Source organism: Caretta caretta, chromosome 14 (genome assembly GCF_965140235.1).
Source record: "Caretta caretta isolate rCarCar2 chromosome 14, rCarCar1.hap1, whole genome shotgun sequence".
NCBI classification, from domain to species: domain Eukaryota; kingdom Metazoa; phylum Chordata; order Testudines; family Cheloniidae; genus Caretta; species Caretta caretta.
The window spans coordinates 42,402,046-42,429,118 of NC_134219.1; the positions used below are offsets into that span (position 1 = coordinate 42,402,046).

Here is a 27,073-nt window from a genome sequence, read left to right on the forward strand (position 1 = left end):
CCACGCCTTAACTCCCTCCCAGACCCCATCCCCACCCCAGCCCTGAGCCCCCTCCTGCACCCTAACTCCCTCCCAGACCCCACACTCCCAACCTCCTGCCCTGAGCCCTCTCCCACACTCCAATCTCCTTGGCGCCAGCCTGGAGCCCCCTCCTGCATCTGAAAGCCCTCATCCCCAGCCACACCCTAGAGTCCACAACCCTAGTCAGAGACCTCACCCCCTTCCACACCCACACCCTGCCCCAATCCACAGCCCCCTCCTGCACTCTGAATCCCTCATTTTTAGCCGTACCCCAGAGCCTAGGGGGCCCCACAAACTCTAATAGTCCCCGGCCCCCAGAAGAGTTAATCCGGCCCTGCGCCCGCTTGAACATTCCTCCACGTGCCCCTAGGGGCCTGCCCCACGGTCTGCAGACCTCTGAACTAGAGGATCCAGTCATCCCTTCTGGTCTTAAACACTATGACTCTATAACTGTATTGCTTTTCAATTTTTCAAATTAGCTTTTGGTGTGAAATTCATCCTCTCTAGTCTTTCCCCATGTTTTATAAAGCTATATTGAAGTTGACGCCCCCCCACACACACACCTTCCCAAAAGCCTGATAATAATAACCAAGTTAGCAAACTAAAAGGCTTCGTACTGCAGCAATGTTAAGTTAAATTTAAAATCAAACACCTCCACCACTGCTACACAAACTCCCACATTAGAATCCAAACTGGTACTAAAAGTTTCTTGTCATAGGAAGCATAATGATACTTACTTATTTCTTTATCTCGTTTGTCTAAAAATGAGAGCGAAATAAATAGATATTTTTGTTAGGTGTTTCCCTTTCCTTATATTTTATTTCTCTTTATCATCAGTATGACAATGAAGGCTGAGGGAAATCAACCTCCTTTTCAGGACATCAGAGAAGAGGATCCAGGGCTCTCTTCTGCTCTGAAACTCTGTGACTCCATTGCTTATCAGTTTTTCAAATTAGATTTTGGTGTGAAATCTACCCAAATTAGAGCTTCTCCACATTTTATACAATTACATTAAACCCCACAAGAAAGTATAATAATAAAAAGCAAGTAAACAAACAAGGGTTTCGTATTGTAACAAAATTGTAAAAGTTAAATTTAAGATCAAACAACTCCAAACCATTTAAACCAACTCCCACATGAAGATCCAATTACCAAAAAAAAAAAAAAAAAAAAAAATCCTTTTCAGAGGACGGATTATGACACTTACCAATTTCTATATCTCGTTTGCCCAAAAATTAAACAGAAATACCCATATTGTTGGTTAGGAGTTTCCCTTTTCTTATCTTTTATTTCTCATTATCATCAATATGACAGTTAAGACTGAGAGATTATTTCTCTTCAAATTCCTCTTACGGAGATCAGACTAGACCAGTGGTGCCCAAACTTTTCCTGTCACGAGTCCCACTTACCAGTAGTAGCGTCTCTCTCAGCCCCTCCTCCCCCCTCCATTACATCACAGTTGGCTGAATCCAGGAGCTTGGGCTGAAAGCAGAGCTGGGGATAAGGGAAGAGCTGGAAATAGAGGGCTGGGAGTGGCGAGGGATTGTGGGCAGAGTTGGGCTGGAGGCAGGGCAGGCGGGGAGTGGAGCTGCAATTGGGTGGGAGCTGGGCTGAGGGAAAAGTGGAGCATTCTTCTTCTTTTTTTAGGACCAGATCAGCAGATCACACGTTCTTTTTATGTTAAATTTCTAAATTGCCCTTATTTATTTATTAGAATAAAATCTTTACAGTATATCTCTCCCTCTGATATTTACCTTTCATTTTAAAGAGAGAAACAGTGAGGCCAATGAAAACAAACAAAACCACCAGGGTCACACTCGGCACCACCATCCAGGGATTTACCCTCGGGAAAAAGGGATCTGAAAAAGAAAACACCCAAGGCTTGCCTTAGTTTGGAAGTGGTGACTAAAAGCAGATTTTTTTTTTCAAACAAATACATAAATAGTGCCCAGCAGGATTTGTGTGAGCTAAGAGTGAAAGAATGGCCATGCCCACATGACACAAAAGACCAGAAACTGATTTTAAATATGGCTCCAATCAACACAGCTTTACCACTCATTTATCCTTGAAAACACAGCCCTGATTTGATTCATTGCTACTCAGAGTGCCATAGAGATCAGGGGCAAATTCTCTGCTCATAAAACCCCATTGATTCCAATAGGCTTATACCAGAAAAGGATTTGGCCCTTAACAGTAAGCAATATTCAGAAACTGCCAGATTAATTAGCATATTTTTGAAAAATCCACTGTTACCTCCTAATATTGGGAAAAACCATAATCACAATTTGTCCAAGCACTTGTGCAGCAAATTAACTAATTTCCATTTGCTCTTCTTGTGTTCACAGTGATTCGGTCATCTAAACAGGATGGAATTTTCAAATGTGCCTGGTGTCTTTTCCACACATGGTTTGTGCTCTGATTTAGTGAACCTGGGCCAACCCTCTTATGGAGTCATTCTTAAATTGGTTCAAGAGTTGACAACATATCAGGGTTGCACCAATTTAAATAAATTGATGCACAAAACCTTAAATCATAAATCAGCTTCATAGCTCTCTATCTCCATTTAGTTAAAGTCGATAAAAAATTGACTGAAACTAAATCTATTAAGGGCACTCTGAAATTTATACAAGGTGTTTTCACACAAGCGGATAGCATTGCTTAACTAGTTAATCAGTGCATCTTTTGTGTGTAGACAAGGGGTAAAATGAGTCCTCTAGTGGATCCAGACCAAAGTAATTAAGGAGCACAAGTCCCATTGAAGATCAGAAAAACAATATCACATGACTTAGGTGACATTTCACACAAGTAATGAAGTTGGGAAGTGAACAGATCACTAGAGCCCTGCGTGGATACAAAATTGGTATCCGCATCCAATCTGCAAACCCCCCAAAATGATGAGGGTATCTGCGAATATATATCTGTGGGTTTACAGGGCTCTACAGATCACAATCAAGCCAGAGTACAAAATTTATCACATTCCAAAAAATTAAGGTGAATTTAAGGTTACAGGAACCTACTGAATCAGTGGATTGAGTGAAAATTTCCTCTAAAAATGTGTATAGTCTAAATACTCACAATTAAGGGGATCAAGTTCCCTAAACTGTGACCCTGTAAAGACACCAGCCTCCCATATTCTGTGTTTGTACGTGGATTATGAAATATCCACCACAGATATTTCCGTTCTTTTCTTCCTATATTTTGTTTGGTTTCTAGTGGTGGTGAGTTCAGTGTGGGATTTGGATGGTGACTGACCTGCTATATAAACTGCTGATTCCTTTTCTTGATTGAGAACGGTGTTCCTGATGCAACAGGACAAGTTTTGGTTTGAATGTTCTGTTACAATGAGAGCAGTTTCTGTTTCAAACAGAAACTGTTTGATCCGTTTGCTTTGATTTATAATCTATCTTTCTGTAGTTAATAAATCTCTTTTTTTTTTTTAAATTTAATGTAAAACAGTGTGGTTTGAGTGAAGTGTTCGGGCAAAATCTCAGCTCAGTTAACAAAGATTTTGTGCATATTCCTCTCCACACTGAGGGAGGGGAAAACTGGGTAATTGTAATAATCTTTACTGGTCAGGCTTTTGACCAGGGTGGGTCCTAGGTTGGGGTGCTGGGGTGTGTTTTGGCTGAAGCCTCGCTATTGTTGGTCCATGAGTGCCTGGCCAGATGCATTCATGAACACAGCTGGGTGTGGTCCCGCCTCTGGATGTTGGTGTGAGTGCAAGTGTTGAGGGCTTTACAGCTTGCCATAATGTCACAGTGCAAGAGGGAACCCAGATTGGTGAGACAGAGGTCTCAGCTGTACCCCAGTTCCCGGTGGTACCTGGGGGGAACCCATCACCCCCACCCCCACCATCACCATTATACAGTGTCAGCAAATAAGAACACTGCATTTGATTTTAACTACACCCCGAAGCAACAACCAACCCATCAGAAGGCCACAAATGTCTGTCAGTCCTACCTTAGCCACACATCCTAGAAATGACTGCAGAGCAACTGGAAGGCCATAGTTGTCAAGAAGTCCTTTCCCTCTTAACTGAAGACTCCTTTTGGGAGTCAATCAAGATTGGGCAAGAAAGTGCCTTGGCCATCCTGAAAATGTGTTTAATAACATGTTGGGAAAGTTTTCAGCATATTTTCCCAAGTATGAAAGTGGCTGTTTGCTGAAATTTAGATATGCTGTGTTATTGTAAAATATTTCACAAGCAGGGAGTCACAGTTGTTGTAATAGGAAAGACCACACAAAGCTAAAACTGACACAAGGCACTGACCTGCTACCCGCAGTTCCAATACGGCTTCTTCATAAAAAGTACCATCTTGAACAAAGCAGTGGTATTGTCCTTCATCAGAGGGTCTGATATTGAGAATCCTCAAGTGAACATTTCCATCTGTGAGTCCGGCTTTCAAAAGCTCTGTCCTTCCCCGATACTCTGGCACCTGCCCTTCATACTGATCCTTCCCATCACGGTACAGGTGCACAATGGTTGAAACCGCAGAGCGGAACCATCTCACCTCCATGTTTGCAGCGCTCATCTGGGGGGACAGGTGACAGGGTAACACAGTTTCCTGACCCAGGATGGCAGTGACAGGGTCACGAGGTCCAATCACTGTGAACTTTGCTGGAAATCCACCAGGACAACAAAAACAACAGAAAGCAGGTCAGAGGAAAATGTCAATTTGATATGAAGGACACAGTCAAGAGGTTCCATTTCAGATAAACTTTCCAAAAACTTCAGCCAGCGACAGACACCTGGCATGGAACATTTCAGCCTGAATGCCTAAGAGAAAGCAGCGCTCATGGGCAGTTGGACTGGGGCTCTGTTATAAGAATACTCAGCCTGTGTGTATGGCACAGCACACAGCACTGAGATGGGGCATGGAGCTGATAACAGGCAAGCTTGGTGCGTGACCCAGACACAGATCATGGGACGGAGAGTGGGGAGCTGAGAATTGGTAGGTTCAGTGCATGACAGAGGCACACAGTGCTGACATGGGGTGAGAAGCTGAAGACAAGTGTATTCAGTCCATGTCACAGTCACACATCAGAGAAACTGAGGCAGAGAGCTGAGTATGGACATGCTCAGTGTATAGTTGAAATAAACTTACTATTCAACATCCCGTTTTTCTGAGTGCTCTCAAATTGACACGCTTACTGACATTGCCATGAAATTTGCTGGGCCTCAGCAGGAATAAGAGTAGGGTTGGTGAGCCATATTTGGTGTTCTTTCACCAAGGTGTTCCTGAGGCATGGCCCTATTGCTAGAGCCAATTTGGGGGCTATTATGGTTCAATACTTCACATGCTCAAGAGACCAAATAACCAGACTTTGTGAACATTATTGCCTAAAGACAAAACGGTGCACTTCGGAAACCAGACATCCATACCCTCCTCCTGGGAAGCAATTCTTATCTCACAGCATGTCCCCACAAACCCACTTATACCGTGGCTGTTTACAAGTGAAAAAGCACTTTATACGTCACCTGGGACCCAACCCATCAGTTCCTTAACTTGTTGTTCGGTACCTTCCTTAACCCCTTTTTTTTGGATACCACATTCCAAACCAGGTGGGTGTAGAGGTACATCCCAACCACTGCTAGGATACACCTTTCATGGCCTTGATAGGCTTCCTATTTTCTATTGTGAACACTAACTTCAGAATTGTAAAGTGGGATATTCAATATCAGTGAACAGAATTGTGGGGAGAACATAAAACATTCAAGTTAACTTCCCAACTCTCTCCCTCTCTCTCTCCCATATGTATATTATGGGACTACTGTGCATATAATGCCTAATAATACAGTGTGTACTACACCTAACATGTATGGATTAGCTAACAGGCCCAATTAAAAAAAAGTCACGCAACATCATTATATTCTGGTTTTTCTTTTGTTTTTGTGCACATTAGTCTCAAATTATGGCTCTGATCTTTTTGTTTTTTTTTTACATCTGAAACCCACTAAGTTATTTGATTTTCTTATTTCTTATTCTTATTATTAAACTCTTCAATAAGTGTCCTCCGAATTCCCTGGGCATCTTTGACAATCTTTTAAAAATACTTGTGTGAAGAAACAGACCTGTGCACTGTCCCAGGAGCAAATAAAATCACCCAGGAGCAACACAATCAGGGCAAAAATTGAATAATGAAGGTGCTGATCTTGCTGTGGGGTGAAGTTTATACACTGTGAGTTGTTACACTGACTTTGAGTGAAGCATGTTGTTAAGGCACTTCAGGGGCTTAAATTAATCCCCTAAGATTCAGCAGACACAGTGCGGATTCCTACCTGATTCCATCTTGTGAACATAAGAAGTAAGGAAGAAAACAATAAACCCAGGGAGAGGAGAGCTGGCTCTGGAGCTGTGGCAGAATGAGAGAACCTTCATCTTCTTCACTGTAACTTGACCTAGAAAACAGGAAGAAGGAGGAAAAAACTTTCCATAGTGAGCATAACACTGACTAACATTAAATTATTAAAAAGTCAAACATTAAAGAAGGCACAGTGAATAAAAAAGGGACAAATGCATTGTTAAGTGAACTCCCTCATATTTGGAGTGAGAACAGCCATTGCATTAAAATGGAAAGTGTGTTTCCTTTATGGGCCTGATTTTTTCCCATCTCTACAAAATCCACATTAAAAAAAGAAAGTCAGAACAGTGGAGAAGTTGGCAGTAATTCCATCAATGGAGAAAAAAGTTTTAAGGAATGAGAAAGTGTGTGTGTGAGAGAGAGAAAGATTCGTGTGTTGTCTTGTGTTGTCTGCAGTGGCACTTGAACAGTTTTTAAAGTGTGGGTGCTGAAAGCCAGTGAAACTCCCCCAAACTTTTCACCTCATGCCCCCCTTACCCCTCTCCATGGCCTCCGCCCCCTCCCCTCAGAGCTGGGGCTGGGACCAGGGCTGTGTCTCCAGGGGTGCAGGGACACAGACAGGGGCCAAGGGGCTGAGGCTGGTGGCGGACATGGGGCCAAGAGTGGGAAACTGCCACGTCAGCAGAGGCAGAAAACTAGACTGATGGCCGCTGGGTTTGGTGCAGGAAATTTTCTGTATTCAAAATAGAGGAAGTTACAGATCTCTCCCAAGAACAGTCTTGGACCCACTGCTCTTGAATAAAATTCAGCAAAACAAAGAAATGACGAATTCAACAAGCTGTAAAAGTCTCGTGTTACATTGCTGTGAAAACAATCCGCAATGTATGTGACAGTCCCTCACTTTGAACGTAGATGTACTGTCAAGTTCCCAGAAAGAGAGAAACAAATTCTCACAGGATTATTTACTCCTTGTGTTTTGAATAATCTGTCCCAGCAATAAGGCTGGTGCATTAGACGTTAGAAACAGTCCTTCTGGAGCAAATTAACCCACCTGGTTGGGTCTTCTGAGAAGTTTAACATCTCCCGGGTGTGGCCAGACTTGGCTCCTCTGGCTGGGACAGTCCCATGCTCGGTGCCTGTTCCCGTCGGTCACGGAGGCGGCTCAGCTCATTCTGGCGATCGAGGAGCTGCAGTTTTGTCTCGGGGCTTCTCCGGGGAAGGTTGTGAACAGAAACGGGGTTTGCTCCGATCGATAAACGTGCGCTGGGCTCGCAACCTTCGCCCGGGGACAGTGAAAGTAAAACTGGAAATTGCCTCAGTCCAACCCCTGTCCCGGGGGAGGGGAGAGTCTCCTCTTAAAGACACAGCCCCAGTCCCGCAGGGCCGCCAGTGGGGGGGGGGACCGGAACTTTATATTAAAATTTAACATAAAGGGACTTTGTTGTTGTGGGGGGGAATGTTGTTTTTGGTTGTTTTTTTTTCTATTTAGTTTATTAGATTCAGCAAAAGCAGGAAGCAGATTCTCTCTGAAATCAGGCCTGGATTCAGGTAACTGGGTCACCTGAACAGCGGACTCTCAGCCCAGTCCGGATTTCAAAAAGAGAAAAGCTTTTGCTGAATAATATAAACTAAATGGCAACCCCCCCCCCCCCCCCAGCCAACAACAAAGCCCCTTTTGTTAACATAAAGTGACAGTTTCCCACTGAAGATCGTGACCTTCCAAAACAGCAAGGTCATCAGAAGTGATTTGCTCTGTGCCGTGCTGGCCCCGGTCTATGAGAGAGACAAGGTGAAGGATGTTTGATCTTTTACTGGATCAACTTCTGTTGGGGAAAGAGACAAGCTTTCCAGCAACACAGACCTAAAGAAGAGCTCGGTGTAGCTCCAAAGCTCCTCTCTCTCAACAACAGGAGTTGGTCCCCTAAAAGATTTTATCTCCCCCACCTGGTCTGAGTTCAACAAAACTCAAACTTCTGAAAACCAAGAAATACAGAGTTAAGGTAAAAAGAAAAGGAGTATTTGTGGTACCTTAGAGAATAACCAATTTATTTGAGATGCACAAATCCAGGTTTTCTCACCCTCCGCCCCCCCCCCCCCCCCCCCCCGCTGGTAATAGCCCATCCAAAGTGACCACTCTCTTCACAATGTGTATGATAATCAAGGTGGGCCATTTCCTGCACAAATCCAGGTTCTCTCACCCCCTCACCCCCTCCAAAAACCACACACACAAACTCAATCTCCTGCTGGTAATCGCTTATCCAAAGTGACCACTCTCCTTACAATGTGCATGATAATCAAGGTGGGCCATTTCCAGCATAGATCCAGGTTTTCTCACCCCCCCACCCCCATACACACACAAACTCACTCTCCTGCTGGTAATAGCTCATCCAAAGTGACCACTCTCCCTACAATCTGCATGGTAATCAAGGTGGGTCATTTCCAGCACAGATCCAGGCTTTCTCAACACCCCCCCCCCCCCCCGGAACACACACACACACACACACACACACACACACATAAACTCACTCTCCTGCTGGCAATAGCTCATCCAAACTGACCACTCTCCAAGTTTAAATCCAAGTTTAACCAGAACATCTGGGGGGGAGGGTAGGAAAAAACAAGGGGAAATAGGCTACCTTGCATAATGACTTAGCCACTCCCAGTCTTTATTTAAGCCTAAATTAATAGTATCCAATTTGCAAATGAATTCCAATTCAGCAGTTTCTCGCTGGAGTCTGGATTTTAAGTTTTTTTGTTGTAAGATAGTGACCTTCATGTCGATGATTGCGTAACCAGAGAGATTGAAGTGTTCTCCGACTGGTTTTTGAATGTTATAATTCTTGACATCTGATTTGTATCCATTTATTCTTTTACGTAGAGACTGTCCAGTTTGACCAATGTACATGGCAGAGGGGCATTGCTGGCACATGATGGCATATATCACATTGGTGGATGTGCAGGTGAACGAGCCTCTGATAGTGTGGCTGATGTTATTAGGCCCTGTGATGGTGTCCCCTGAATAGATATGTGGGCACAGTTGGCAACGGGCTTTGTTGCAAGGATAAGTTCCTGGGTTAGTGGTTCTGTTGTGTGGTATGTGGTTGTTGGTGAGTATTTGCTTCAGGTTGCGGGGCTGTCTGTAGGCAAGGACTGGCCTGTCTCCCAAGATTTGTGAGAGTGTTGGGTCGTCCTTCAGGATAGGTTGTAGATCCTTAATAATGCGTTGGAGGGGTTTTAGTTGGGGGCTGAAGGTGACGGCTAGTGGCGTTCTGTTATTTTCTTTGTTAGGCCTGTCCTGTTGTAGGTGACTTCTGGGAACTCTTCTGGCTCTATCAATCTGTTTCTTCACTTCCGCAGGTGGGTATTGTAGTTGTAAAAAAGCTTGATAGAGATCTTGTAGGTGTCCCTCTCACATTCCCTTTCCTTCTCCCTGTTCCTTCATTGTCTCTTTTTCTACTCAGCATTTTTCTAGCCCTCACTTGTGATACCTGTTTATTTTCCTCTCCCACTCTCCTCTCCTCCCTCCCACAGATCATCCCCCTTGGCTGCTCCATTCTTTCCCCTGATTTTATCCCTTCTCCTCCTGCTGCCCCAATGAGATCTAAGGACACAGATCTGTACAAAACGCTCCCTGCTGCTGCAGAGCTTCCAGCTTCTCCCAAAACCCTGATTGATTAATTCTGTACCACCCTCACCTCTGCCTGTCCCCAACCCGATTGTTCATTCTACCTCCTGCCCAGCCCCCACATCTGCCTCTCAGGGCCCTCTGGCAGCTCCAAGGGGCTCTTCTTCCTCCCCCTGCCGTCCCTGAGGCTGCAGGGAGGGCAGGGAGGAGATTCTAGGGGTCATAGAGATGAGGAGCCAGAGGGTTGGGTAGCCAGAAGTCCTCTACGGTCATAAAGACTAGGGCATGCGAGGATAGAAAGGCTGATTTTGGGGCCCCCAGTGGGATATTCCACCCGCTGTCTCAGGGACATAAGCTGAGCCTTGATCCCCCCACCCCCAACCAGAACCAGGGTCGGATTCTCTCCCGAGGGATGGAGCCTGGTGGGAAAGTGAAGATCGGGGCCCCATCACCAGCATCACTAAATGTCACCTGCCACCGGTCACAGTCCAGACAAACCCGGATCCTGCTGGGGACCTGGCTCAGGGGCAGAGGGGCCTCAGGGGAGGTGAGAGCCCGGAACTGCCCCCCGCACTGCCCCACAGCCCAGATCCCCTGCTCAGGGCTAAGGCTGATCCATCCCTTCCTCCTCACAGACTCTCTGGCCACCCCCACAGCCCAGAGTTCCCCATCCCCCACCTCCACCTCCCAGCAATGTGTCTCCGCGGTGAATCCCTCACAGCCCAGCACACAGGCCCGAGAATCAAATCTCTCAGGGTTGTCGGGCAGATTCTGCCATGTGTCTCCCCATCTCACACTTTTCCCATCCTCAGGCAGGACGAGTTGGGACTGAGCCGTGTCTGGATCCAGCGTCACATTCACTAGGAAGAGAGAGAATCAGAGCGTGAGGGGCAGAGCTCAGCCCTGGGGGAGGCTGGGACCATTTCTCACACTCCCCAGCAGCCCTATTCTGGCTGGGACAGGCCTGGATCCCAGGGAGCTGCCTCTGACCTGGGCTCCTAAGACTGAGCAGGGATGTCACTGCAGCTCCTCAGTCTTTTTCTCTTCAGCTGCCAGCTCCCTCTGCTGGGGCTGCTCCATTCCCAGCGGCAGAGACACAGCCAGGAAGGTGTCAGAAGTTTTTATTGAGGAGGGAACAGAGGAGGCAAGAACCAGCTTTAAACCCCAGAGGGAAGCTCCCTCCCCAATGCAGAGACGGGTCCGTGATGGAGTGAAAGGATCTTTCCCCTCCTGCGCCCACCTCTCCCCAGGGAGGGGACAAGAGACTCTGGCAGCCCCAGCAGATGGTACAACTCAGTGAACATTGGCAGAGCCTCCCCGCACCCCACCTTCAATCTCACTGTGGCCCAGCTCCCCCTGTGCTGGACTTTGCTGTGGGGCCTCCCCACTGCACCCGGCCTGCTCTGAAATGTCACAGCTCGGACAGCAACAGGCCACACGGTACCAGGACTGAACCTGCCCAGAATGTCGCTGCTCAGCAGCAATCACAGCACAAAGGTCCAGTAGCCTGGGGGAGGGAGGGGTCAGCACCACTGAAGGGGGTTCATGGTGGAACGAGGCAGAAGCAATGCGTGTGGGGGGAGCAGGGGCAAACTAGGGTTTTGTGAGGCCCTGGGCCAGAGCAAGTGGGGGCTTCTCCCGACCTCTTCTCCCTGAAGTCCGCCACCCCCCCCTGCGCTTCTTCCAGGGAAATGGGGTCAGGGCACAGGGGCTTGCCACACTCCGCCCACCTGGCGCTCCAGCCGGATAGCAGGGCAAGCCCCTGCACCCCCAACTTCACTCCCCGGCTGAAGTGCCAGCTGGGTGGAGTGGGGCAAGCCCTTGAGCTCCGACCCTGCTCCTTGGCAGGACTGCTGGGCAGGCAGAACAGGTTGGGGCCCAGAGGCGTCCATTTTTCTGGGGCCGCCCAATTGGCTGGGGCCCCTGGGCACAGGCCCTGTTAGCCCAGTGGCTAATCCGCCACTAGGAGGATGTGTGGAACAGGTGGCAGGTGGAAATAAGGAGAGGGTCATGCCAGTGATGTGGAGACTGAAGTGACGTCCTGTTTACCAGAGACAGGAGCATACCTGGGTCACGATGGATGGAGAGAAGAGAAAAGAGACAAGCTCACAGCTCTGATCACAGGAGCTTCCTACATCTTTATAATGGATCCAAGGGAACCCTTCTCTGTGATCAAGGCTTGAGGCTGGAGCAAGGGTCTCACACAGACACAGTCCCTGCTCACCCCGTCAGTGTGGGGTCACTGCAGAGCTCCTGGCTTTCTTCAATGGGAAAAAGATGAAGGAAGAAACAGGGAGACACTGGAGATCAGCCATCAGCACAGGAAGATTAAACAAACTCCCCCTGGAGAAGTGGCTGTGGACTGGATCTGTACAATGAGTAGGAGCTGCGGTCACAGATCTCTGCAGGGTGCAGCGCACATGCTGGCAGTGGAGGGGAAGGAAGAGTAGATGCGATATGATGTCGATTCAGTATGGTGTGGTAGGACATAGGCACAAACCCTGCCTCATGATGCGCAGTGAAATGCAGGGTGCTGGGGAGGTCTGCCCTGAACGATCACATCAACCCCCACATTCAAGGAAAAAAGGGGCACATTGCCTCATGGGAACAGATATTTGGACATTGATAAAATATGATCTTAAATTACCTTCTTCTGTAGGTGCCACAGATCTTCTCCACCCTAAAACCAGCCACATAATTAGAGATGAGAGCGGATCTGAACACGTATTGCATGATTCAATATTGTACAAACTAATGACTGATGGAAAAAGAAAGTTCTTCCAGACATATACTAAAATGTAAAGCATCAGAACCTCCATTGGGTCGCATGAGTGTCTCTCTCCCAGGGTGGATCTTCACTGCAGAGTTAGCCCAGGATCTTACTTGTCTGCTTCCCCAAACTGTTACTTGTGCAAGCCCAAAAACTCTGACTCAAGTTTGGTGGTGTTTTACACCCAGGCTAGCTGGCAAGACTTTGGGTACAGGCTATTGCCCAGGGTCCACTTTAATTCAGGTTGGTTACGTCCCACACTTTGCAGTGTGGAGGGAGGTTAATCATCTCAGGGGCTGATAGTTCACCAGAGCCTTCTGACAATTCCTCCCGGGCCATATTTTTTTGGCCACTACCCACTTTACTACTGTATTGCTTACCAATTTGTCAAATTAGCTTTTGGTGTGAAATTCATCCAGTTTAGTCTTTCCCCATATTTTATAAAGTTACATGAAAAAGCAACCACCCACATCCCCCAAAGGAATGACAGTAAAAAAGCAAACAAACAAAAAAGGGTTTCCAATGGCAACAACTTTAAAAATTAAATTTAAAAGCAAACATCTCCACCACAATTAAACAAACTGCCAGACAAAGATCAAATTTTGTTACAAAAACTTTCTTGTCAGAGCAAGGACAAGGATACTTACTTATTTCTTTATCTCGTATGGCTAAAAATTAAACAGAAATAAATACATATTTTTGTTCGGCATTTCCCTTTTCTTATTTTTTAGCTTTCTTTATCACCAATATGACAGTGAAGGCTGAAAGACATCAAACTCATCCTCAAAATGTCAGACTAGAGGGCCCAGTGGTCCCTTCTGGTCTTAAACTCTGTGACTCTATGTGACTCTATTATCAGTTTTTCAAAATAGCTTTTGGTGTGAAATCTCTCCAATTTACCATTACCCCATATTTTACAGAATTACCGTAACCCTTCCCAGAATAATAATAAAAAGAAAGGAGAGAAACCAAAAGATGTCATATTGCAACAAAAGCGTAAACGTTAAATTTAAAATTGAACAACTCTACAACAATGAAACAAGCTCCCACATGAGGATCCAATTTGATACCAAAAATAAATAAATGCTTGTCTGAGGAAGGACAATGACACTTACCAATTTCTTTTTTCTCGTTTGTCTAAAAATTAAACAGAAATACACATATTGTTTGTTAGAAGTGTCCCTTTACTTATATTTTATTTCTCTTTATCATCAATACTAATGTTAAGGCTGAGAGATTGTTTCTATTCAACCTCCTCTTCAGGACAGTAAGGTGAGAGGATCCAGTGGCCCTTTCTGGTTTTAAACTCTGTGACTCTATAATTAATTCCTCCTCAGTTTTTCATTGGTGTGAAATTTATCCACTTTAGTCTTTCCCCAGATAGTATAGAGTTACATTACAAAACAACCCACCATCCTCCCCCAAAAGAAGAAGAAGAAGAAGAAAATAATAATAATTAATAATAAATCATTCATAATAAAGCAACAAGCAAACAAACAAAAGGTTTCATATTGCAAGAACTTTAAAAGTTACATTTAAAAACGTTCTTGTCAGAGCAAGGACAATGATACTTACTTATTTCTTTATCTCGTAGGTCTAAAAATTAAACAGAAATAAATACATATTTTTGTTCAGCATTTCCCTTTTCTTATTTTTCAGTTTTCTTTATCACCAATATGACTGTGAAGGCTGAAAGACATCAAACTCATCCTCAAAATGTCAGACTAGAGGACCCAGTGGTCCCTTCTGGTCTTATACTCTGTTACTCTATGACTCTACTGATCATCAATTTCTCATATTATCTTTTTGCAAGAAATTTATCCAGGTTAGTCTTTCCCTACATTTTGTTAAGTTACAATACCCCCCACAAAAGAATAATAATAAAAAGCAAGTAAGCAAACAAAAAAAAGTTTAATATTGCAACAAAATTGTAAAAGTTAAATTTAAAAGCACACAACCCCACCACAATTAAACCAGCTCCCACATGAGGATCCAATTTGGTATGAAAATTTTCTTGTCAGAGAAAGGATAATGACACTTACCAATTTCTGTATCTCTTTTGCCTGAAAATCAAACCGACAGACACATATTGTTTGTTAGGACTTCCCCTTTTCTTATGTTTTATTTCGCTTTCTCATCAATATGAAAATTAAGGCTGAGAGATATTTTTTTCTATTCAATCTCCGCTGGAGGAGTTCAGATTAGAGGATCCAGTCATTTCGTCTGTTCTTAAACTGTGTGACTCTATGATTCTATGGCTTATCAATTTTTCATATTAGCTTTTGCTGTGAAATTCATTCAGTTTAGTCTTTCCCCACATTGATTAAAGTTACATTACAAAACAAACCCCTGTCTGCCCCCAAAATAATTCTAGTAATAATAAAAAGCAAGCAAACAAACATAAAAGATTTCATATTGCAACAATTTTGAAAGTTCCATTTGAAAACAAACTTCCACATGAGGATCCAAACTGGTACAAAAAGTTTCTTGTCAGAGGAAGGAGAATGACACTTACTTATTTCTTTATCTCGTAGGTCTAAAAATTAAAGAGAAATAATATATACATTTGTTAGGCGTTTCCCTTTTCTTAGGTTTTATTTCTCTTCTTCAGGACGTCAGACAAGAGAGGGACAAGTGGTTCCTTCTGGTCTTAAACTCTGTGACTCTATTGTTTATCAGTTTTTCAAATTAAATTTTGGTGTGAAATCTCTCCAATTTAATGTCTCCTTCCCACATTTTATCACGTTACTGTAACCTCCCTCAACCAAAAGATAATAATAAATAAAAAAACAAACACGCAGACAAACAAAAACAGGTTAAATGTTGCAACTGAATTGTAAATGTTCAATTGAAAATCAAACAACTCCACAACAATTAAACAAACTCCCACATGAGGATCCAATTTCATACAAAAAATTTCTTGTCAGAGGAAGGATAATGACACTTACCAATTTCTATATTTCGTTTGCCTAAAAATGAAGCAGAAATACACAAATTGTTTGTTAGGTGTTTCCCTTTTCTTATGTTTTATTTCTCATTATCATCAATGTGATAAATAAGGCTTAGACATTTTTTCTATTCCGCTGCCTCTTAAGGAGGTCAGACTAGATGATCTGGTCGTCCCTTCTGCTCATAAACTCTGTGATTCTGTTAGAATCATAGAATCCTAGGACTGGAAGTCTAATCCCCTGCACTCGTGGCAGGACTAAATATTATCTAGACCATCCCCGACAGGTGTTTGTCTAACCTGCTCTTAAAAGTCTCCAAACATGGAGATTCCACATCCTCCTTTATTCCATTTATTACTTACTCTGCCAGTTAGGAAGTTTTTCCTAATGTCTAACCCAAACCTTCCTCATGGCAATTTAAGCCCCTGCTTCTTGTCCTATCCTCAGAGGTTAATGACAACAATTTACTTCCCTCCTCCTTGTAACAACCTTTGATGTACTTGAAAACTGTTATCCCGTCCCCCCTCAGCCTTCTCTTCTCCAAACTAAACAAACCCAATTACTCTATTGCTTACCAGTTAATCAAATTAGCTTTTTGCGTGAAACTTATCCAGGTTAGTCATTTCCCCCATTTTATAAATTCATATTACCTCCCCCCATGAGAATAATCATAAAAAACAAGTAAGCAACCAAAAAAAACCAGGTTTAATAATGCAAAAATAAATAAAAAGGGTAAATGTAAAAGCAAACAACTCCACAACAATTAAACAATCTGCCTATGATGGAGTACAGCAGTTTAGAACCATGCCCTTGGGACGACATGGGGCCCCTGCCACTTTCCAGCAGCCAATGGACAGAGTGCTGCGGCTGCAGGGATCCGACACGGCCACCTACACGGACGATATCATCATCTGCAGGGAGAGCTGGGCGGAGCGTATGGAGCATGTCCCTGAGGTATCTGGGGCTCTCAAAGAGGCAGGTTTGACGGCCAACCCAACCAAGTGTCAGCTGGCCACCCAAGAAGTCACTTACCTAGGGTAGGATGTCAGGGGAGTGGGGGGCGGAGTGGGGGAGGGGGAGATACGACCTTTGGTACAAAATTCTTAGTGGGCTGCCCCCTCCCTTTCACAAAGTAGCAAGTCTGGTGGTTTATGGGATTAGCAAGATACTATTGACAGTTCATCCCAAACTTTGCTACCATGGCTGCCCAGTTGACAGACCAGGTTAAGGACACTGCACCCATGTCAGGCATTGGGAGAAGAAGAACACCCTGTTCTCTATCCCAGCAGGAAGCTATTTCCACAGGAGGTAGCCTAATCAGTCATCAAGAAGGAGGCCCTGGAGGTGAAATGAGCCATTGATGCCCTTACTTGTAGGGTTAGCCCTTCTACCTAGTAACTGACCGTGCACCAATCCACTGGCTGCGCTCAATGACAGGCCATAATCCAGGCATTATTCAGTGGCTTCACTCAATGAAGCCATACAGCTCTCGGGTGGTAAAAGCGTGGACTTCTTTTTCACAGGACGGTGGGGACATGAACTGGCCCCAGGACACCCCAGCCCAGGGTCTGAGAGGGAGGGTGTGCGAGGGAGTATACAAACCCCACACTGCGTCTCACGTGGTGAAAGGACAGTACTGGGCCCAGGTAGCCCCGCACATCCAGCCCTGCAGAGCATGCTTCAATTGGAGAGAGGGCTAGAAAGGGAGCAACCCAGCTCAGACGGGAGAGGCTGGGGAGGAGGACAGACCTGCCCTGAAGGCTCCTGACAAAGGACTGACCGTATACTTAGCCCCATCAGGGCTGATGGTTTCATTGCCTTTTCTTTTTCTTTTCACCTTATCTTGGATTGGAACCGGGGGGAGACCAGCAGTTGGTTGGAAGTGACCCAGGGAGGGTAACTCGGAAGACAACTTTGGGGACCAGACACTGTTGACCCTCCTAAGGCCCTGGCTCAGAGCTCAGAAGAGTGGGTGGGCCCAGGCTCCCCTTCCACTGCCCACCTCTCTGCCCTTCTGATTCAAGAGGGCCAGGACTGCAAGATCTGCCCACTCGGAGGGGGCACTAAGTGTGCTAACCACTAGGTCACATAACCCACCGATGACCCTATCACGCTCCTATAGGAGGATCCAATTGTGTACAAAAAATTTCTTCTCAGAAGGAAGAAAATGACACTTACCAATTTCTAGATCTCGTTTCACTAAAACATAAACAGAAATATGTTACAAATTTTTTTATGAGCTTTTCTTGCCTTATGTGTTATTTCTCATTATCATCAATACAAAGTTAAGGCTGGGTGATTATTTTTACTCAACTTCCTTGTTTCTATTGCTTCCCCATCAAAAGGGAAAGTTTATCTAATTTAGACTTACCCCAAATTTTATTAAACTTGTTTAACACACCCTGTCCTGGGGCACAGCCCCATCCTAGTCAGGAAAAGACGAAAACTCCTCTGGGCTCAAGTGGCCTCATTCCTGCAGGGCCTGCTCCACTTGGAGGAAATGATCTCAAAAGAGAGAGGTTGTCACAGGAAGGGGGCCGCAACCAGCAAAAAGGCTGCTGGAACTCAGAGGAGCTGATTTCTGCAGCAGAACCACTGTGAGGAAGAGAACGTGTGACCCTCTGCCACTCACAAGGGCCCTTCAGACCAGGTACAAACAGGGATGTGTGCAGAAATTTAAATTTGACCCCTTTTGGAGGGGCACATTCTGTACCCATCCCTGGAGCTCGCTCCCCTCACTGATCTGGCCAGGGAAGGACTTTGCTCTTTCCCCTATGCCCACCTTGGCAGAGCACTCTTCCCTCCCACACAGGAGCTTGCTCTTTCCCCCACACCAGCAGGAGTTCGCTTTACCCTGCCTCCGCCCTGGCCCTGGCAGCAGGTCACTCTTCCCTGCCTCTGCAGCCCTGGGGTTGTAGAAGCTCTGTGCCCTCGATGATTATTTGGGGCCCCGTGCCTCTGCTTGACCCCCCTCCCCTCCATGCATGACCCTGGGTACAAGCTGACTTCAGCAGGAGCGGCTGAAGATAAATCCTGTCATGGGGTTCAGCTGTTCTTAAACTTCTGTCATGAATTCACTTGATCGATGCTACACTCCCTGGTGACTGGACTTGCCATTATTTTCTCAGATGCTCCATCGATATGTGGTCTAAGGCCCAGACAACTAAGCAGCACCCAGACTTATGTCTTCTAGCCTGCCCTGAGAGCAAACAGTCCTTTTACCCCAATGGATAGTAATGTCACATTAGAGGAAACTGAGGCACAAAAAGTTCATTAAAGTAATGCAGAAAATTCCCATTTCAGCACACCTTCATTGACAAGCCAGATCTCTATAGATTCTTCTCAAAGACTCTGAGACTGAGGCTGGTTTGCATTGAAAACTTACACTCCTCGTACACGTAGCCATGCTGACCTAACCCCCTAATTCAAAGGACTTTTAAGGGGAAAGGGTCTTTGGAAACATCCAAACAGGCCCTGAAATGGTCCAACCTGTTACACATACTAACCCTCCCCCACCCAGCAAACACACAGAAATAAAAATAAATCCGAGAGACCAACAAGCGTATATGCAATTGTGTAACTTGGTCAAAGTCTGTATTTGTGGAAAAAAGGGAAATTGAAACTTACCAACTTCTTCAGTAAGTTTCGCTGAAAAGTACAGAAATAAATGTAAATTAATATCATCTCCTTGCTTCATTAAAAGTGTTTGAAGACGACTTCCTATAGGTACACAATTCATTAGGAAGGAAGTCTGATTGATTTGGAAATCAGGCAGATATTCTTTATGGATGAAGTTCAGCAGGTTAAGGACAGCTGTGCCTGAGTTATGTGACAGTGGGTCTGATTTTTTAATTTCCTCACTGAGGAAGAAATGTGTTTCTTTACTGATTTACCACAAGGGCATTTCTACAGGGCCTCTCACTGTAATGTCTGGGTGCACTACACTTTATTAGCAGAAAAGAGATTTGAAGGACAAATATGAGAGGCTAGGCTTTGCAGAACCTTTTCTCAAGTGGGACCAGAGACAGACAGTGGTAATCTCCTGAGAACTAGCAGCAGAGGGAGATGAAGGACCAAGCAGAACACAGATGTATCTGCTATGATCCGATTCTCTGACTCAGTTCTATTGCCCAAGACTCTCCTCTCTCCTATTCTACTCCCCACCCCCTACACACACAGTCCTCTTCCGCTCTCCCCCCCACAGCCCTCCCCACTACCCTCTATCAATAAATTCACATGCATTCTTCTTCTTTATACAGGATCTTAAACATAAAAAAGAGGCTTACAAGAAGTGGAAGGTTGGACATATGACCAGGGAAGAGTATAAAAATATTGCTCGGGCATGTAGGAATGATATCAGGAGGGCCAAATTGCACCTAGAGCTGCAGCTAGCCAGAGATGTCAAGAGTAACAAGAAGGGTTTCTTCAGGTATGTTGGCAACAAGAAGAAAGCCAAGGAAAGTGTGGGCCCCTTACTGAATGAGGGAGGCAACCTAGTGACAGAGGATGTGGAAAAAGCTAATGTACTCAATGCTTTTTTTGCCTCTGTTTTCACTAACAAGGTCAGCTCCCAGACTGCTGCACTGGGCATCGCAAAATGGGAAACAGATGGCCAGCCCTCTGTGGAGATAGAGGTGGTTAGGGACTATTTAGAAAAGCTGGACGTGCACAAGTCCATGGGGCCGGACGAGTTGCATCCGAGAGTGCTGAAGGAATTGGCGGCTGTGATTGCAGAGCCATTGGCCATTATCTTTGAAAACTCGTGGCGAACAGGGGAAGTCCCGGATGACTGGAAAAAGGCTAATGTAGTGCCCATCTTTAAAAAAGGGAAGAAGGAGGATCCTGGGAACTACAGGCCAGTCAGCCTCACCTCAGTCCCTGGAAAAATCATGGAGCAGGTCCTCAAAGAATCAATCCTGAAGCACTTGCATGAGAGGAAAGTGATCAGGAACAGCCAGCATGGATTCACCAAGGGAAGGTCATGCCTGACTAATCTAATCGCCTTTTATGATGAGATTACTGGTTCTGTGGATGAAGGGAAAGCAGTGGATGTATTGTTTCTTGACTTTAGCAAAGCTTTTGACACGGTCTCCCACAGTATTCTTGTCAGCAAGTTAAGGAAGTATGGGCTGGAAGAATGCACTATAAGGTGGGTAGAAAGCTGGCTAGATTGTCGGGCTCAACGGGTAGTGATCAATGGCTCCATGTCTAGTTGGCAGCCGGTATCAAGTGGAGTGCCCCAAGGGTCGGTCCTGGGGCCGGTTTTGTTCAATATCTTCATAAATGATCTGGAGGATGGTGTGGATTGCACTCTCAGCAAATTTGCGGATGATACTAAACTGGGAGGAGTGGTAGATACGCTGGAGGGGAGGGATAGGATACAGAAGGACCTAGACAAATTGGAGGATTGGGCCAAAAGAAATCTGATGAGGTTCAATAAGGATAAGTGCAGGGTCCTGCACTTAGGACGGAAGAACCCAATGCACAGCTACAGACTAGGGACCGAATGGCTAGGCAGCAGTTCTGCGGAAAAGGACCTAGGGGTGACAGTGGACAAGAAGCTGGATATGAGTCAGCAGTGTGCCCTTGTTGCCAAGAAGGCCAATGGCATTTTGGGATGTATAAGTAGGGGCATAGCGAGCAGATCGAGGGACGTGATCGTTCCCCTCTATTCGACATTGGTGAGGCCTCATCTGGAGTACTGTGTCCAGTTTTGGGCCCCACACTTCAAGAAGGATGTGGATAAATTGGAGAGAGTCCAGCAAAGGGCAACAAAAATGATTAGGGGTCAGGAACACATGACTTATGAGGAGAGGCTGAGGGAGCTGGGATTGTTTAGCCTGCAGAAGAGAAGAATGAGGGGGGATTTGATAGCTGCTTTCAACTACCTGAAAGGGGGTTCCAAAGAGGATAGCTCTAGACTGTTCTCAATGGTAGCAGATGACAGAACGAGGAGTAATGGTCTCAAGCTGCAGTGGGGGAGGTTTAGATTGGATATTAGGAAAAACTTTTTCACTGAGAGGGTGGTGAAACACTGGAATGCGTTACCTAGGGTGGTGGTAGAATCTCCTTCCTTAGAGGTTTTTAAGGTCAGGCTTGACAAAGCCCTGGCTGGGATGATTTAACTGGGAATTGGTCCTGCTTCAAGCAGGGGGTTGGACTAGATGACCTTCTGGGGTCCCTTCCAACCCTTATATTCTATGATTCTATGACAAGGTCAGCAGATCACACCTTCTTTTAATATTAAATTCCTAAATTGCTCTAATTTATTTATTAGAACAAAATCTTTATTTACAGTATTTTTCTTCCTCTGATATTTACCTTTCATTTTAAAGAGATAAACAGTGAGGCCAATGAAAGCAAACAAAACCACCTGGATCACACTCAAAGTCATCATCAAGGGATTCACCCTCAGGAAAAAGAGATCTGAAAAACAAAACACCAGAACTTGTCTTAATTTGACTGATTACAGTCAGATATTTTTATTTCATACAAATACATAAATGGTGCCCAGCAGGATTTGTGCAAGACAAGAGTGAAAGAATGGCCATGTGTACACTACACAAAAATGTGTAGATCGCTGGGTTTGCTCTGGCCCCTGCCTAAGGGCCAGAGCATACACACTCCAGGGAGGCCCTGTTCCTGCCTAAGGGCCAGAACCCCTTGACTATTTGGGGTTCAGCCCCATTACACCGGTTGGGATGCTAACATCGGTTTGCTAATTTCCCCTGAGAGTAGGCACCAATCCCAGTGGTATAGTGAGGCGGTGTGGCCTCCCTCCAATCCAGAGCGGGAGGGACGACCACCGCACCACTACACGAGGGTAAAATGAGTCCATTTGTGGATCTTGACCAAAGTGATGTAAGAAGCACAAGTCCAACTGAATGTCATTAGAAACAACATCACATGACGTAGGTGACGTTTCCCACAACAAGCAATGAACAATGAGTTGGTGCAGCAACAAGATCACAAAGAAGCCACATGACAAAACTTACCACATTCAAAAAAATCACTGAGGTGAAGTTAAGGTTGCAGGATCATATTGTGTCAGTGGATTGAGTGAAAATTTCTCCTAAAAAATGCTGGAAGATTTTTGTGTGTGTGCATACATGCGTGCAGGCTAGTATCAGGAAAGTCAGACTTCACATTAAATTTACATGAAATCCCAAACTCTGATTTTTTGAAAACTCACAACTAAGGGAATCAAATTACCTAAACTGTGATCCCGTAAATATACCAGTCTCCTATTTTCTGTGTTTGTACGTGTATTCTGAAATATCCACCACAGATGTTTCCGTTCTTTTCTTCCTATGTTTTGTTTGGTTTCTGGTGGTGGTGAGTTCAGTGTGGGGTTTGGATGGTGACTGACCTGCTATATAAACGGCTGATTCCTTGTCTTGATTGAGAACGGTGTTCCTGATGCAACAGGACAAGTTTTGGTTTGAATGTTCTGTTACAATGAGAGCAGTTTCTGTTTCAAACAGGTTGTTATCGCCACGGGATTTTGTTTCAGAGAGTGATGGTAAACGCTGCCCATTGAAATCTTTCCACAGCACCTCAGGCTCTGGGTACCAGCCAGCTGATCGACAAACCACCCGGATCCCTCCATCCTGGTGACCCTCCACAGAGATGAGAGGAGCAGAGCCCAGACCTAAGGGGAAAACACATAAAGGTTTCAATTCCATGAATTAATTTATAAAGCAGAAGGGATGAGGGACAGTTTGTGGATCCCTTACTCACACTAGAAAGCACTTGTTCACGGGGGTAGTCAGGAGAAGGGATAAATGAATACTGGATAAATGAAGGGATAAATGAATACTCAGTCTTGTCTAAGAGTGGTTAATATGTAGCTCCCCATCACCACCGTCACCACTATAGAGTCTCAGCAAATAAGGCTGCATTTGATTTTAACTACACCCCTACATAACAACCAACCCATAAGAAGGCCATAAAAGTCTGGCAGCCCCACCGTAGCCACACACCCTAGAAACGACTGCAGAGCAATTGGAAGGCTTTATGTGTCCAGAAGGCCTTTCCCTCTTAATTAAAGACCCCTTTGGGAGTCAATCAAGACTGGGCAAGAAAGTGCCTTGCCCATCCTGAAAATGTGTTTAATAACACGTTGGGAAAGTTTTCAGCATATTTTCCCAAGTATGAAAGTGGCTGTTTGCTGAAAGTTAGATACACTGTGTTATTGCAGAATATTTCACAAGTAAGGAGTCACAGCTGTTGTGATAGGAAAGAACAAAGCCTGCAGACCACACACAGTTAAAACTGACACAAGTTACTGACCTGCTACCCGCAGTTCCAATACGGTTTCTTCATAAAAAGTATCATCTTGAACAAAGCAGTGGTATTGTCCTTCATCAGAGGGTCTGATATTGAGAATCCTCAAGGGAACATTTCCATCTGTGAGTCCGGCTTTCAAAAGCTCTGTCCTTCCCTCATACTCTGGCATCCGCCCTTCATACTGATCCTTCCCATCACGGTACAGGTGCACAAAGGATACAAATTCAGGTCGGAACCATCTCACCTCCATGTTTGCAGCGCTCATCCGGGGCGACAGGTGACAGGGTAACACAGCTTCCTGACCCAGGATGGCAGCGACAGGGTCAGGGGGTCCAATCACTGTGAATTTTGCTGGAAAATGCACCGGGACAGCAATAACAACAACAACGAACTTGGTGAGGCAGAGAACTGGGAATGGACGTGCTCGGCGTATAGTTGAGACAAGCTATTGAAGTAGCCCCTTTTTCTAAGTGCTCTCAAATTGACACGCTTACTGACATTGGCATGAGATTTGCTGGTCCTCACCAGGAACAAGGGGAGGGTTGGTGGGCCATATCTGGTGTTCTTCCACCAAGGTGCTCCTGAGATCTAGGCCTATTGCTCTAGGCAATTGTTGTACTATTGTGGTTCAATACTTCATATGATCAAGAGACCAATTAACCAAACTTTGCCAAATGTATTGCCTAAGGACAAATCAGTACACTGTGAAAAGGAGACATACATATCCTCCTTCTGGAAAGCAATCCTTACCTTGCAGTGTGCTCACCTTACACAGAAATTGTGCTTCAAAAATACACCACCAAAACCACTTATATTTATACCAGGGGTGTTCGCAAGTGAAAAAGCACTTTATCCATCACCCCATCCAACCCCCCACTTCTTAATCTTGTTCTGTACGTTCCTTCTTGCTGTTTGGGACAGAACATTCCAAACCAGGTGGGAGCAGACGTACATCCCAGCCACTGCTAGGACATGCCATTCATGTCTCTTGGCTTTGATAGGCTTCCGATGTTCTATTGTGAACACTAACTTAACTTTAGCAAAGTTTGGTGGGATATTTGATGTGGGTGAACAGAATTGTTAGAAGAGCATAATACATTCCGTTAATTTCCCAGCACCATATGTAAAGAGAGAATTACTGTGCATATAATACCTAATAATAAGGTGGTGTATACTACACCTAACATATATGTATTAGCTAACAGGCCCAATAAAAAAAGTCACATGACATAGAATCTCAGGGTTGGAAGGGACCTCAGGAGGTCATCTAGTCCAACCCCCTGCTCAAAGGGGGACCAATCTCCAATTTTTGCCCCAGATCCCTAAATGGCCACCTCATGGATTAAACTCACAACCCTGGGTTTAGCAGCCCAATGCTCAAACCACTGAGCTCCCTCCCCCAAATAGACTCCTAGTGGAATCAAAACTAGCTCTGATATTCCACAGTGGAGACAGGAGGCGGTGCAATTTTCATGTAGGGCCCTCACCAGGGGCCCACACCATCAGGTATTAATACCTGTCCCCAGCCTCTCTCAAATATTCTAGTTCTTATTACATTTTTGTGCACATGTGGGCTCTAACTATGGCTCCGATCTCTGGATATCTCAGATCCTCTAAGATAATTTATGTACTTTATGAATTATTCTTGTTATTGTTAAACTCTTCAACAAGTGTCCAGTCAATGCTCTGGGCATCCTTGACAACCTTTTCAAGAGACTCGTGTGAAGAAACAGACCTGAGCCCTATCCCAGGAGCAAATAAAATAACCCCGCAGCAGCAACAGAATGAGAGCAAACAATGGATAATGAAGGTGCTGATTTTGCTGCGTGGTTACATTTACACACTGGGAGTAGTTACATTGACTTTGAGTGGAGCATGTTGTTCAGACACTTCAGGAGCCTAAATAAATTCTCTAAGAAACAGCAGCCACGGGGCGGATTCCTACCTGATCCCATCCTGTGAACAGAACAGGTAAGGAAGCAAATGATAAACCCAGGGAGAAGGGAGCTGGCTCGGGAGCTGTGGCAGGATGAGAGAACCTTCATCTGCACTGTAACTTGATTTAGACAACGGGAAGAAGGAGGAAAGAAAACTCATCTTAGTGAACATAACACTGAGACTAACAGGAAATCATTAAAGTCAAACATTAAAGAGGACACATGAAATAAGAAAGGAATAAATGCATTATTAAGTGAACTTTTTCATATTATGTAGTTAGAACAGCCATTTAAATAAACGGAATATGTGTTTCCTTTATGAGTCTGAATTTGTCCCATCCCTACAAAATCCACATTAAAAAAGTCAGATCGGTGTAGAAGTTGGTAGTAATTCCGTCAATGGAGAAAAAAGTTTTAAGGAATGAGAAACTGTGTGTTTGTCAGGTTTCAGAGAAGCAGCCGTGTTAGTCTGTATTCGCAAAAAGAAAAGGAGGACTTGTGGCACCTTAGAGACTAACCAATTTATTTGAGCATGAGCTTTCGTGAGCTACAGCTCACTTCATCGGATGCATACTGTGGAAACTGCAGCAGACTTTATATACACACAGAGATCATGAAACAATACCTCCTCCCACCCCACTCTCCTGCTGGTAATAGCTTATCTAAAGTGATCACTCTCCTTACAATGTGTATGAGAAAACCTGGATTTGTGCTGGAAATGGCCCAACTTGATTATCATACACATTGTAAGGAGAGTGATCACTTTAGATAAGCTATTACCAGCAGGAGAGTGGGGTGGGAGGAGGTATTGTTTCATGGTCTCTGTGTATATAATGTCTTCTGCAGTTTCCACAGTATGCATCCGATGAAGTGAGCTGTAGCTCAGGAAAGCTCATGCTCAAATAAATTGGTTAGTCTCTAAGGTGCCACAAGTCCTCCTTTTCTTTTTAGTGATGATTTCAGTGAGGCCAAATTAAGTGAGGAGAAATGACAGAGACAAGGAGCTGGATCCCAGGCTTTGCTTCCAAATGTCTGCCAAAACGGTGTCTCTTTTTTGTCAAGACACTGAAGCGAGATGTGTCTCTCTCGATGCCTCCACCGCGCTAGAAAGCGAAAGTAGGAAAGGGAGGGGCACGCGGGGGGGGGGGTCCGTCCCTTCACCCCCACATTGCCCTTTGGG

General features: G+C 45.0%; 1 protein-coding gene and 1 long non-coding RNA gene across 2 annotated transcripts; both read right to left on the reverse strand.

Moving 5' to 3' along the window:
* Positions 1–954: 954 nt before the first annotated feature.
* On the reverse strand, positions 955–7,645 carry LOC142069269 (uncharacterized). Its single transcript, XR_012665042.1, has 4 exons — positions 7,376–7,645; positions 6,302–6,421; positions 4,292–4,639; positions 955–1,880 (listed from the first exon to the last, which is right to left on the reverse strand). It is a non-coding gene; the product is annotated as an uncharacterized LOC142069269 (long non-coding RNA).
* Positions 7,646–8,966: 1,321 nt separating this feature from the next.
* LOC142069266 (butyrophilin subfamily 1 member A1-like) lies at positions 8,967–26,420 on the reverse strand. The gene is made up of 4 exons (XM_075119884.1): positions 25,902–26,420; positions 23,960–24,307; positions 23,037–23,318; positions 8,967–10,809 (listed from the first exon to the last, which is right to left on the reverse strand). Exons 1-4 carry the CDS (start codon positions 25,999–26,001, stop codon positions 10,292–10,294), a joined length of 1,248 nt encoding a protein of 415 aa, XP_074975985.1. The 5' UTR covers positions 26,002–26,420; the 3' UTR covers positions 8,967–10,291.
* Positions 26,421–27,073: the final 653 nt, after the last annotated feature.